Genomic DNA, 14,517 nt, shown 5'->3' on the forward strand with positions numbered 1-14,517 from the left:
AACCGTCCGACTGTCTGGTAGCTATGACACACACTGACCACCAGGGGGCAGACGCTCAACACAGGAGCTGCTGAGCTGCAGTGACTTGGCAGTGGCAATTCTCAAGTGATGCACCTGGAACCAGAGAGAAGGGAGCCCAATTCTGGGGTGCATCACCTGAGAACCGCTCTCTCACAATCTGGGACCCCTTGGGGGATGTTGGAGAGCTGGTTTCAGCGCGATCCCCACAGGCCAGGCTGAGGGACCCCACCTGCTGGGGGGACCCTGGGTCACTCCGCAGATGACCTTCGAGCTACAGCGCCACCCCAGGTGCGGCCGGGGAGGGACCACAGGTGGTTGGCTCCAGGGTGTGTCCAACCCGTCTTGCCCAGTCACCTTCTAGTTAATTTCCTTTCAATGTGCATGAATCCATGCAGTGGGGCACTAGTATTTTCATAATTTTTCTTCATGGTAAACCATCTACCAATTCACCACTTTAATCATGGTGCTGTATTTGAAGCTAATTACTCAGATCACAAGCGCAGGGGTGGAGAGAGTGGATGTTAGAAAGATAACATGCAAATATTCACAACAGAGAGCTATTGTGTTTTGGCAAATAGATGTGCAATTGTCAGCTCTGTGAAGAAACATACTTTGAAAGTAAGTCTCTTTCTCATTAAGTCCCTGTCAAGATACTTCTACAAGTTACTCACACCTCCACATTAAACATGTACGTCTCCTCACGCTGCTGACACACCTCTGTATTGTGTGTGCTCTCTTCTTTTCCAAGATACAAAGTTAGAGTGCAGTACACTGTGCTGGCATAGGGAGAGCACTTCTTGCTCTACAGATAAGAAATCAGGGAGTGATGATGTCAAGGAGTGGTTTTCAAATTTTTAGGCAGTGGGACACTTTTATCAAACGAGCCCCAATAAAAAATACAAATATTATTGTATTTATACAGATTTATTCCTAAATTTAAAATGCTCTGTGATATTTGGTGGACATGAAAATTTGAGACTGGAAGTAAGGCCAGCAATTTGTTGAAGTAGTTTCAGTCTCCACATTATTTATGTATTGTGTTATGCTTGCAGAGTTTCAAGGCTATTCTGATTCATAGACACAAGGAGATGCAAAACGTACCATGCAATCCTTGGAGCCACTTAAATAAGTTTTCAGGATCCTTGCAAAACAAGTCTGCCTGGCATAAAAACTGAAATGTTGGTACCTATTATAATTTGGTATTTAACAACAGTCTGCATTTTTAAAGTCACATTTAAAAATGTTTTTAAAATAAACATTGTATCAAATATTTATTTATAGAACAAGGCTCCTGGGAATGGAATACTAGCCCATTCCAGACCAACTCTTTATAGATCCTTATAAGCTGAACAAAATATACAGCACAACTACTTACTGCACTGAAGAGAAAGAAAAAACCCAGGAAGCTACCAGAGGAGAGTTGATGCTTGGAAGAAAAAATCTTTGGGTGCATTTCCTGTTTTTAATGGCTTTTTGCTTGAGGACAGGCTCTATTCCACCAAGCAGAGCAGCTAAACTTAAAACAGTAAACCCACTGCTGTGCTGGCTTACCCCACAGTCTTAATAGCTTAAAAAACAAAAAGACCAAGTGTAGAGTGACTAAAGTAGATAGAAACTGAAGGGAGGATCCTAGAAAGTAGAACCAGAGAGGGGGACCCAAAAATTCTGTGTAAAACTGCCCAAACCTCTAGTTGATCTTGTAACCAGACATGAGCAAGGCAAATTCAAAGCAGCCTAGCTAAGAACTTGAGATTTCTACTGCTATATATTGCAGGGGGTTAGGGTTGGGGAACTTAAGACTACACATGTTAACTGTCTCCCTTAAAAAAAAATTGGTACTTTTTCGAGGAATGTAATAGAATCCAGAATCTCTAAAATGCGTGATTCACAAAGTTATGATACAATCCAAAACTACTGGGCATGCATTCAAGAGAAAAGGTAATCAATAGAGATTAATCCTGAAAAGATCTAGATGTTTAAATTAGCAGCAAGGATTTTAAAGAGTATACTTATTCTCAAAGAGTAAAGGAAAATAAGCTTGTAACAAGTGAACAAGTGAGAAATCTAAGGAGAAACAAAGCTATAGGAAAGAACCAATAGGAAATTCCAAAATGGAAAAAAACAATGTCTGAAAAAAGGATTTACTAAATGAGCTTTAGAGCAAATTATAGATGACAGAATAAAGAGTCTGTGAACCCGAAAATAAATAAAATTAGCCAACCTGCAGAACAGAGAGAAAAATAAATTTTAAACTGAAAGACCCTCAAGCAATTGTGGGCCGACTTCAAAAGTTCTAATGTATGTCACAGGAGTATAAGAAGAAGAGGACAGAAAGGGGCAAAAATACATTGGAAAAATAATGCCAAATGTTTCCCAAATATCATAACAGACATAATTTTACAGTCAAGCTCAGTGAACCCCAAGCAGTATAAAAACAAAGAAAACAACATGTAAGAATGTGAAGCAACATTGCTGGTGAGTGTGAACAGTATAGCTACTTTGCAAAACGTTGGCAGTTTCTTATAAAACTAAAAATACACCTAGCCATGACGTAGCAATTTTGCTCCTGAGGATTTATCCCAAATAGGATGAACACAAATGTCCAGAAATTACTTGTGTGGGTCTTATCCAAGAGAACATACACCCACCATGGTATATACTACAATGGAACACTAGTTAGTAATAAAAAGGAATAAACAATTAATGCATGCAATGATATGAATTAAAAAAAAATGATGTCAAAAGAAGCCAGATGCAAAAGGATACATAATATTTTATTCCATATCCTATATAATAAAGAGGTAATATGCAAATTGACCTTCACACCCTCACAAGATGGCTGCCTATGACCGGGCCGGCAGGGGGTGAGTGAGGGACGACCAAACGACTGAACAGCAGGCTGCGTGGGGCGACCAGGCTGGAGGGGGGAGGTGCAGTTAGGGCGACCAGGCCGACAAGGGGGGCAGTTGGGGACGATTAGGCTGGCAGGGGGGGCAGTGACGGGCAATTAGGCCAGTGAGGGGGCAGTTAGGGGTAACCAGGCTGGCGGGGGGGGGGGGCAGTTAGGGGCGACCAGGCCGGCAGGGGGGCAATTAAGGGTGACCAGGTTGGCAGGGTGGGGGGCAGTTAGGGACGACCAGGCAGGCAGGTAGGTGAGTGATTAGGAGCCAGTGGTCCAGGATTGTGAGAGGGATGTCTGTCGGACATCCTCCAAGGGGTCCTGGATTGGAGAGGGTGTAGGCTGGGCTGAGGAGATACCCACCCCCATGCACAAATTTTATGCACCAGGCCTCTAGTATCCTATATAATAAAACCCCAATATGCAAATTGACCAAACAGCAGAAAGACCTGCAGAATGAACGGTCGCTATGATGGGCACTGACCACCAGGGGGCAGATGCTCAACGTAGGAGATGTCCCTGATTAGGGGCAGCTCCTGTATTGAGCGTCTGCCCCCTAAGAGGGAGGCGACCAGCAGTGGCGATCGGGGGGCAGGGCTGGCCAGCAGGCAGCTCCAGGCCGCCAGCCAAGGAGGGTGCCAGCGGGGGCCCCCCGATCGCCCCACCTGCAGGTCACCCCACAGATGGCCCTGATCGCTAGCTAGGCCTAGGGACCCTACGCTATATGTTGGGAACAGTCTCTTAAATTTAAAAATTAAAACCTGGCAAGGCTACTCTAACACTGGAAAAATGGGATGATGCTGCGATGACATGCATGGACTCTGGCTTGCACATTTTGTAGTCAGCTCTGATTCTGACACTTATAACTGTGTGAAAAAGCCAATTACATTTTTTATAATCAGGGAAAAAAAAATGTGGCTGCCCATACAACAGCAAGATGTCTTTCACTTGTATGAAAAGTATGGTCACTGGTGCATGCAGCGTCCTGGGTTGTGAGAGGGTTGTCTGACTGCCGTTTTAGGCCTGTAAACTAGCAGGCTGGGCTGAGGTCTGCCCCACCCCCTGCACAATTTTGTGCACTGGGCCTCTAGTGTGTGTGTGTATGTGTGTATATATATATATATATATATATATATATATATATATATATAATCTCCCAAGAATAGACTAATCTATGGGGGGGTGGGAGGGAATCTGAATAAGCTGCTCCAGAGACTAGACTAGGAGAGACAGGGCATGAGGGAGCATTCTGAAGTCACAGTAACGCTGTCTATCTTGATGGGATTTGTGTTACATGAGTGTTACATTGTTAAAATTTGTTGAATGGTATTAAGATATGTGTGTTTCACTCTAAGTTATCTTTTACCTTAAAAATATTAAGTGCAGAGAGAGAACTGACTTAAGACAACCATCAAAGATGATATATATCTAGGAGAGAAACCAAGATGGCAGCATAGGTAAACACTGGAAATTGCTGCCTCGCACAACCACTTCAAAAATACAACTAAAAGACAAAACGGACATCATCCAGAACCACAGGAAGGCTGGCTGAATGGAAATTCTACAACTAGAAGGAAAGAGAAAAGCACACTGAGACTCAGAGGAGGTGCGGAAGTGAAGTGCAGAGGTACGGAGGCACACATGGAAAGGGCTGGTAACTGAGGACACGGTTGTCTTTTTCAATTGGGAGGGAGTCTCAAGCTCCCTACTGCTCTGAACTCTAGTTCTGGGCGAGTCTCTGGGGACCCAGACTCATAGGGGACAAAACTGGACTGTCTGACATTGGTAGGAACTCGAGGGTGGCTTTCTCTCAGAGGTGCTTACAGTGATTACCATGGGACACTGAGACTCGGGGCCTCTTAGGGCAGGACTGAGGAGTAGCCATAGCTGCTTGCTCTGCCCTGTTGATCCCCTGAGACCCCGCCCCACCCAAGCTGTGCGCAGAGGCTTTTGCATATGAAAGGGCCGGCCCTTTGCAATCTGAAAATTACCTAACAAACTGCAGCTGGGTCAGAGAGACCCAGAACTTCCAAAAGAAGGCCCAAGGCCCCACAGCAGCTTGCATTGCTTCACAGCTGGTCCTCATCTGGGCACCTCCAAACCCCAAACAAAGAAGAGGAATCTGCAGATCTTTCCATAGCTCCATAGCACCTCCTTAGAGATCCAGGACCCAGTGTGCCCAGTGGTCAGAGTGGTACCATCCAGATTGCAACTCCTCAGATCCATGGGGGACACACTCGGGGGGCAGACTCAATGAGCACCAAAGCCCCACTGAAGCAAGTCATGCCCCATAAGGGTGTCTCCAGCACAGAAGTTCTCCCACTGCAGACACAGCTGATTCTCACAGACAGTTGGCCTGGAGGTCAATTCCTCCCAGTGATACCTACAACAATCAAGGCTTAACTACAAGACTGTGCACAAAGCCCACAAAGGGGTGCACCAAGAGTGTCCACCTCAGGTAATTGGGGAGGCTGAGCCACTGGGCCCTATAGGACACCTAGCACACAAAGCCACTCTATCAACACAGGGAAGCAGCCAAAATGTGGAGACAAAGAAACAAGTCACAAATGACAGAAATGGAGGAAAGCAAACTACAGGATATAGAGTTCAAAACCACACTTCTAAGGTTTTTCAAGAATTTTCTAGAAACCGCCGATAAATTTAGTGAGACCCTCAAGAAATCTAGTGAGACCCTCGAGGTTATGAAAAAGGACCAACTAGAAATTAAGCATACACTGACTGAAATAAAGAATATTATACAGAGTTCCAACAGCAGACTAGAGGATCATAAGAATCAAGTCAAAGATTTGAAATACGAAGAAGCAAAAAAAAAAACAAAAAACACCCAACCGGAAAAACAAGAAAAAAGAATCCAAAAATATGAAGATAGTGTAAGGAGCCTCTGAGACAACTTCAAGCATACCAACATCCAAATTATGGGGGTGCCAGAGAGAGCAAGATATTGAAAACCTGTTTGAAGAAATAATGACAGAAAACTTCCCCTATCTGGTGAAAGAAAGACTTCCAAGTCCAGGAAGCGCAGAGAACCCCAAACAAAGGGAATCCAAAGAGGACCACACCAAGACACGTCATAATTAAAATGCCAAGGGCAAAAGACAAAAAGAGAATTTTAAAAGCAGCAAGAAAAAAAAAAGTCAGTTACCTACAAGGGAGTATATCCTGCCCAGCCGGCATGGCTCAGTGGTTGAGTGTTGACCTGTGAACTAGGAGGTCAGGTTCGATTTCCGGTCAGGGCATATGGCCAGGTTGAGGGTTCAATCCCCAGTGTGGGACGTGCAGGAGGGAGCCAACCAATGATTCTCTCTCATCACTGATGTCTCTCTCTCTCTCCCTTCATCTCTGAAATCAATAAAAATATACTTAAAAAAATATTAAGTGCAAATGTTAAGCTCTAATTTATGATATGGACACTGAAGTGTTCAGGGGTAAAGTATACTGGAGCTTACTTTGAAATGCATAAAATATGGAGACTTGATAGATGGACAGATATGGGTATATGGGCACTTACTCAACAATTTTCTTGTAGTTTTAAGTTTTTTCATAATAAAATACTGAGGAAGAGGGATAAGTGCCTAATTCTTAAAGGTCTACTGTGTAACAGGAGGATCACAGAAAATTCAGGAATTAAGAGACCAAGCTTTGAGAGCCAAGCAGTGCAAGTAATGGTGTTTCCCATCTTCAGCATTAGGGCTGAACTAGCTGAACACTAGGATGCCTTCTAAACAGAATGGTATGTCTGAGGCGTGAGGCTGTAAGATCCCTGAAGAATCAATAGGCTGCACATATGGAAAGCTTTGCCGTACATCTGTAGCTGCCGCTGTGGTGGTAGCCCCCATTCTGAGTGCAGAGGACGTGGAGATTCCCACCACCTCCTTCTCCAGTCTCACAGCACTTCCTCTTCCTTTTGCGCCTTCCATTTCACTGACCTTTGGTTCCATTACCATCCATACTGTCCTTCCCACCTTAGGGGATGCAAATGCTGCCCTTCCCTGCTGTTGAGGAACTCCTTTTCCTACCGTTGGCCCCTCGCTAATTTCTGTTCATTCTTAGACCTCAGCTTCGTTAGCCCACAGACCACACTGGGCAGTCCCACTCCACCCCCAACTAAAGCACATATGAAATGATCCCAGTTACTTTCTTTACAATATTTAATGTCTCGCTCCTTAAACTAAAAGCTCCATGAGGGCAGAAACTGGCCAGCAGGTGACTTGTACAGGACAGTAACGGCTTACCTTCATAACACTGTCATAAATAAGCCCAACTTTTTAGGGTTAAAAGTGTAATTTTATTTAGATGTTACTTGTACATAATCTATAGTAAGATATACAAACAGATAAAAATTGTTTAACAGGAATTTTTTTAAGACCACTTTAAATTTAATTTACAATAGCATTGGTAACAGTGCAGGATGACAGATACTCTGAATAGAACACAAAAAGTCCTTGTTACTCTGGCGGATACAGTCCCACTAGCCTTTAATGGATTAAAATGTATCATGTATTTCAGTTGCAAATTATTACAAAACTCTCACAACCTAGCCACTGGGTGCTAAGAAAAGATTTTGATATTCTAAACATTTACTAAAATGAAAATGTCAATTCTTTAACAGTATACTTTTCCTAAAGAAAAATGTAAGGGTACCAAATCCTATGGTGTGGTTTTAGGCTAACAACTGAAAATCAATGATATCGTGTTTGTGTCGCTAATGTGTGACACTAACTGATGTTCTCATCCCCTCTGCCTAACCTATTAATATGAAAGAAAGCTTGTAAAATATTAAACTAAAATATACATGGGGGGAAGACTGGGGACAATTTAAAATAACCTTACAATAATATATAACTACTTTACAATGTAAAATTCATAGGTATGAAGTAAGTTTTTAAATGTTCTTCTCCATTTGTCTTGGTAAATACTTCTTGAAAATGAAAACTGAAAATTCAAAATATTCACTTTTTCCTTTTCATGTAATACCATGTTAGAAAAGTCTAAATTTAAATTTTAGAATCAAATTTATTGAGAAAAATACTGCAAAAATAACCTAAATTGAATTTTAGTCCTTTTCCATTCTTTTGAAGGCTACATTATACATCAGGGCAAAAGCTTTTTCACTACAGAAAATCAAGTTGAAATAACTTACTGATTAAACTACAGGCAACTAATAACTAATAGGCTTATGAATATTTATGAATAAAGTACCACTGATTTCATGGTAATGAGCTCTAAACAGAAGAAATCCTTACTTACTAGAAGATAGTAGCTTTATGTATCTTCTCCATCCTGAGAACAGAAAGGACAGGAGAAACAAAGAAGCATCACCAGATGTGAGTGCTAGAATTACACAGGTTACTCCTAATCCAAAGCACAAAAAACCAAAATACTGTAATAAAGACAAAATAAGACTAGAAAAATGAAAAGTCCAAGAATAATGCTAAGAGAGTAGGCCTCTACATTGAAAAAAAAAGGAGAAATTAAAGAAAGAAATTAAAGGTTAATAAATTATTTCTTCTATTTAATAAAATTATGCTGAGAGCCAAATGGTGACTAGCTCCAAGAAAAAGAACCTCAACAAGCATGTGCTGATGAAAAGACTCGACGACCTGGCATAAGCATGGTCTTCGAAAGGGGGTGCAGACATGAGGCTTTCAGAGTTTCAAAATTTATGTGACTGAAACCCAACGTACAGGCCTTCTATGAGGACCGTGTACAAGCCACGCCAATGTCCCACTCAGGGACACAGACATGCTTTGGGGGCCGGCTGATTTCCTCAGATGAACTTGTTAGCACGACTCTACTAGCTACAGTCCTGTTTACATTCCTACCATCAACCCAAACAACTCTTCAGCTAAAGATTCCTTCGCCACGTCTGAGCGTCACTAGTACCTGCCACCTGTTTGAAATGTGGGGCCTTGGCACAAATCCCTAGTAAGTAAAGTGTCTTAGTGTTTTGTGCTGTCTTATTTATAGTCAAAGCCTGGGTGTTTGTTTATGCTGGATGAGCAGTTATCCTGCATCCAAAATTACGGAGCATAAGCTCTCATTCATGAGTCTTCCCACGGTTTGCCTTCACCAGGAATATGAACCCCATGGGACGGTGTGGGGAGAAAAGTAGGGAGGGAAAGGGTAAAGGAACATGACCTGCTACAGCTACAGGTCTAATCTAACCTGAGGTGTTTTTTAAAATGTCATGTGCTGACAATGTGAGGAGAGAACCTCGTGCTTCCAGGACAGAGTGAAAGCCCGCTCCTGTGATGGATCCCTAACATGGCCACAGCACAGGAAAAGCAAAGAGCTCTCAACACCTGCATTCGCCTACACCTAGGCTTTTGAAGTTCAGACCAAGGGGAGCGGGGTGCCATCTGGAGCGCACAGAGCTCACTTAGGCCCGGCCTCCCGGGAAGCAAAAGGCGAAGGTCTCCTTCGCACTCAGAGCCCACACTCAGCGGCTCTACCCAGCAAGGCCGTGGCTCCCAGACCGCTCAACCTGGCTGGTGCCCACACGGAAGGGCTGTCGAATGCTTCGAGTGTCATCGCCAATAGCCCCGGAAGGAAAAAGAACCCTGCTCTTCATTTTTATTACGACTGAGCTGCTTACCTCTTACAAAAAGCATCCACAAGCACTGACTAAATGCCCACCGGGACGCCTGCTGAAAAGGCCCTTCCAATTTCACCTTTTATAAGAGCGTGCAAAGGCAATGAAATTATTCAACAAAACATTCAAGTTCACAGAATGTACCACTCCAAGAAAATGAAAGCAGAAGCATTTGATTCTCCTTATTTGTTAAATCTTTCTCTCTAACCAAATGTTTCTCTCTTCTGAAACACACACAAAAATTTGAAACAGTATCACTTACTGATTGGAAGACGTCAACGCATAGTCATTAATCTTGCTGAGGCCTAACACTAAGCAGCTTCACAAACACACAGCAAGTCTGCAGAATTGTAAGGTACGAGTAAACCCAAAGTGCACTGAACACTTTCATGGCCAGGAAAAAGGAAGCAAGATGCTGTTTTCAGGACAATGCAATAGTTACAGCGCTATTTCCTCAGGTGCAGCACGATTTCTCTATGTGTGGTGGCACTTAAGTATTACACAGTAAATACTGAAAGAACCCAGAAGTTTTGGATGTGCAAAAGCAATTATCACATTATTAATACAAAAGTTGCTAAGCTACAGGATTATAATACCACTATTTGGGTGTTGAGACCACGTAAAATTTTCAATACACTTCCGACACGGTTTCCTGGCTGGCCACCAGCCTCGTGGCCAGGCTGCCCCCGCCACCTCAGTCAGACCAGTCGTTTTCATCCAGCTCCGAGTCGTCGTCCGAGTCACTGTACTCCACGGCAATGCGTCTGGACAGGATCGTGGCCACGTCATTCCCAACTGGCTCGCGCTTGGCTTCTTGCTCACGCTGCTCTTGTACTTTTTTCAGCTGAATTCCTAGAAGACGCAATGCATGGTTTAGAATTAAATCCTTTGCGTGCTCCAAATTAAGGAAAAAACAAACTAGTAAGTCTACTTGACTTTTTTTTTCTCCTATTGACATTAAGGATAAAAACAGTTTTGGAAACTTGAAGGGAGAAAAGCTTGGGAAATAGGAGTTTCATGACTAATAAAAGAATGTACATAACAATTTTTACAGCAAAGTAATGGTGTGAACACCTTTAAAGAAAACCCGAGAGCTACGCTGTCCAACACAGGGTCCACGAGCCACAACAGCTGCTTCGGGCAAACTGACAGTGGCTGTGGCCACCTCGCGGGACCGTGTGAACAGGAGACATTTCTATCATTAAAGAACACTTTCCCGAACAGGCGTGGACAGCTCTTTTCTAACCCGCGGAGGTAACTGAGAAAACTTTGCTTCAACAATTATTGTTGAAAATGGATATAAAATAAAAACATCTCTCTTACCTAGTAACAAAATGGATTATATGATGATTTAATGTGCAAATTCTTTTGAATTAATTTCAGATTTATAGAGTAACTGTAACACTAGTATCAAAACGTTCCCATATGACCTGCATCCAGATTCCCCAATGGGTAACATTTGATCACACTTGTTTTAGCAATCTTTCTCCATCATTGTTATTAATACACACAGATACTTTTTGCTGGACAATTTGAAAATAAGTAGCATATAATTTGCTTTTTTGCCCTTTACCCCTAAAGTACTTTATGTGTAATTCCTAAAAAACAATGATCAAATTCAGATCAGCGTAGATATAATGCTACCATCCAGTCTACAAATTTTATTTAAATTTTGCCAAAAGACCTAATATAGCAAATGAAAAAAGTTTCCACCAGGTTTGGGATTCAATACCGATCACCTATTACATTAGTTGTGTTTCAATAATGATCCTTAATCTAGGCAGTTCTTCAGCCTTGGTGATTTATGACTGCAGTTTTGTAGAATGCCCTCAATATGGGCTCCGCAGAGGTTTTCTCATGGAAAGATAGTTACAATTATCACTCTTCCTGGGCAGGGCTCACAGTGTCAAAAGTCAAAACACTGTCCTCTTGTGACCCCAAATTTGTTATCTCCGAGGCATTAAATAGCTGTGGGCATTCAAGATAGATGAGAACCCTGGGATCTGTAGGAGGCCTGACCCGGGTGCTGCAGCCAGGCGCAGAGGTGTCTGCAAAGGGCATCACAGACACTCCAGCTGCTCCCTCAGTCACCTCCAGACGGGAGCAACTAACTGCGACCAAGCACCTGGGCGGCTCCTCAGCGTATGAGAAGCGTTTAGAGTACACGTACTTCCACACCCTGGCAGTGACCCTCAACCAAGCTGGGCTGGGACCTGAGGTAAAGAATACATGGTGTGCAGCAGGGGTTTAATGTGGGGTTCTGTAGGGAGGCACAGTGGGGAGGCTCCCCACTCTGATTTGACAGAGATGTTCTGCCTTCTTGGTTCATGTTCTGGGGGTTTGGTGTAGGACTCCCATCTGACAGAGTTCTGCTGCTATGTAAATGCTGCAAACTACTGGCTTAGCACATCAAGCCAAAAATATGGAAAGTCTAGGACATATTAGATATTTATAAAAACAAAATCACTAACATGAGCTCATTTTCTTTCATTTATACTTTCACCATTAGAGTAGAATGCAGACAAAATAGTCAATATTTATTTCTAGTCAAGTAAATCTTTCCTGAATTCTCAGTTCTTTATCATATGTTTACTTTGCACAGACAAAACTACATTACTATTTTTTAAAATAGCAAATAAAGGTCCTTTAACCATATTCTAAAAAACAATCTTGTGTAGCGAGGAGTCCCCTGAAGACCAGGCTATAGCTGGTTGGAGACAGAAATCTCTTTCTGAATGGAAGATGGCACATGTAGGGGATTCACTTACCCATTCGAATAGCAGCAAGAAGATCACTGCGCGCATCGCTTATGGGTGGTTGTGCAGTTTCTTGTCGTTTTGCCTCAGCTACTGGAGGGCCATGCATGGGGGAGGATGAGAGAGAAGAGCTTGTGCCAGGAGGGCCTGGCGGGGGAGGTGGGGGGCCCGGAGGAGGCGGGGCTGTGACCACCAGCCCAGTGGAGGGCGGGTGAGGAGGCGCCGGGTAGGAGGACCCAGCTGCTGCTGGGAAGGAGGGCTGCATGGGAATCTGGAGAGGACTGACGAAAGCAGTTTGTGCTGAAGGGATCATGGGGGGTGGAGGGGGCGGAGGTGGTCCCGAGGGGTTGTAATATTCAATGATCTGGGCTGGGAGCATCCTAATGAGAGAGGAAACACAGAGTCATTAAAGCAGCAACAGAGGGTCACACCTGAGGTTCTGACATGGCTAGTACAAAGGTCTTCCCCAAACACAATACATAGTGTCATTTGGATTTAAGACACTGCAGGATGCAATATCCACTGTTGGGTCAGTTATTTCCACAGGTTTACATTATTCACTACGACAGGGTTCACGTCATTCACTGAAATGCACCCAAAAGATAACCACTCAAAGAGGAATTTCCTGTGAAATGCTAGGTAAGAGGAGCAACACAAATGCCTCCTTTACATTGGGCATCTCAAAAGCAGGTGGCTCACAAACTTGTCTTATAAGGGTTCTGTGGCCAATCAGATTTGGAAAATTCTGTATTTTGTATCTCATCTCCATGGAAATTCCCCAAGCCCACAATGTTCATCAGAATATCAAAAGCTTTGAAAAGTCCTACAGCGAAGAAATCCGAATTCTATTAGTCTAAGGCTTTCCAAACCAGCTGGACCCCAGACTCTCTTCTTACCTGACAATTAGAGCCTCAGAACAAACTTTGGGAGTCCTGACTTAACAAGGACCAACGATGGGAAACAGCCAGGGCTGTGTGGTCAGGGAGGATGCCCCCGAAAGCTGAGGGATGTGCGTTTAGAAACTGATACGTGCTGTTCTGGATACATGCTTAATGGAAACACACATTCGACTTTCCTGGGCACTGCCTCTGAGGGGTAACTCTTCCATATTAAAAAGGGAGTGCTAAGGCAGCCCATGAAAATATAGGTTGGTGCTTAAATTACTAACCACCCAAAGATGAGGGTCTTTCCTAGGGCGGTTTGAATTTCACTGCCAACAGGGAACAAGGTGGGAGAATGATGAGTGAGCACGAAGAGGTCAAGAAAGATTATACAGCCAAGTGTAAGAAGGGAGGCAGGGGGTACTGCACTGCATGGTGCTCTCATCTGTGGTATGAATTCTCCCTGGTTCACCCAGGATATACTGGTATAGAGAAATTTGAGGATTTGGGACAGGTTCACAGAATCGGAGTTCCATCTTTTATCAATGCCTCTGCTTAACGATCCACTCACACATACACAAATACGTGTATTAATGAGTATACACATGAATACAGACACAAACCTGAGATTTATCTATAATAAGAAAAGGGAACAGCACGACACTGTATTTTTTAACAGAACTTGTCATAACCAATAGTTTCCACATTTAGTCATTCTGGGCTGGCCTCTGGCCTCTAAAGTGTGACTATTTAATTAAAATTCTTAAACACACATAGCAAGATTCCATTGCAAGAGTGAGTAGCAATTAGAGTACAAGGAATACGAAATTACCCATAGTCTGCTGGAGCCATGGGTGCCGAGGCCTGGGACCCCTCTGCGGCCTGTGGTGGGGGTGGCGGAGGTGGCTGCTGAGGTCTGTTCAGGGCCATGTGTCTCACCGAGGCAGAGGGGGGTCGGTACTCATGCTCGGGGGCCTGGCTGGCTGGCCCAAGTGGCAGGGCGTCACCTGCTGCGTATGAAGGGGTGACGGGCTGCGGGTGCAGAGAATGGTTGGGAGTCGCTGGATAAGAGTAATCTGTGACATCCGATGCGTGAGACCTGACATTCAAGAAAAGGGTGGGAGAAATTTAAGTTCAAAAGATTTCCACTAACCAGCATATAAGCATATATTTGAATAATAACATTGCCAATACACAGAAATCACACATTTATTTCCTTTACTGTAAACTAGGCCCAACCTCATGAGAGCTTCCAAGCAACAACGTAATGACTACGTTAGCAGCGAGCCCGGTGTTACGTGGAGTCAGACTCACGGCTTTAAAGTGAGCATGTCAGACAGATGGGCA

General features: G+C 43.5%; 1 protein-coding gene across 3 annotated transcripts in view; it reads right to left on the reverse strand.

The window, feature by feature from the left end:
* Nucleotides 1-7,215: 7,215 nt before the first annotated feature.
* WASF3 (WASP family member 3) overlaps nucleotides 7,216-14,517 on the reverse strand; it is a 159,444-nt gene continuing 152,142 nt past the window's right edge. For all 3 annotated transcript variants that reach the window (XM_070409437.1, XM_070409436.1, XM_070409435.1), the window contains 3 exons: nucleotides 14,003-14,269; nucleotides 12,302-12,669; nucleotides 7,216-10,385 (listed from right to left, as the gene is read on the reverse strand). In XM_070409437.1, coding sequence (XP_070265538.1) covers nucleotides 10,228-10,385; nucleotides 12,302-12,669; nucleotides 14,003-14,269 — 793 coding nt within the window. In that variant the 3' untranslated portion in view covers nucleotides 7,216-10,227. The remainder of the gene's footprint in view (nucleotides 10,386-12,301; nucleotides 12,670-14,002; nucleotides 14,270-14,517) is intronic.

The sequence above is a fragment of the Myotis yumanensis genome, unplaced genomic scaffold, assembly GCF_028538775.1.
Source record: "Myotis yumanensis isolate MYYU_CA2020_CCGP unplaced genomic scaffold, mMyoYum1.0.hap1 SCAF_3, whole genome shotgun sequence".
NCBI lineage: Eukaryota > Metazoa > Chordata > Mammalia > Chiroptera > Vespertilionidae > Myotis > Myotis yumanensis.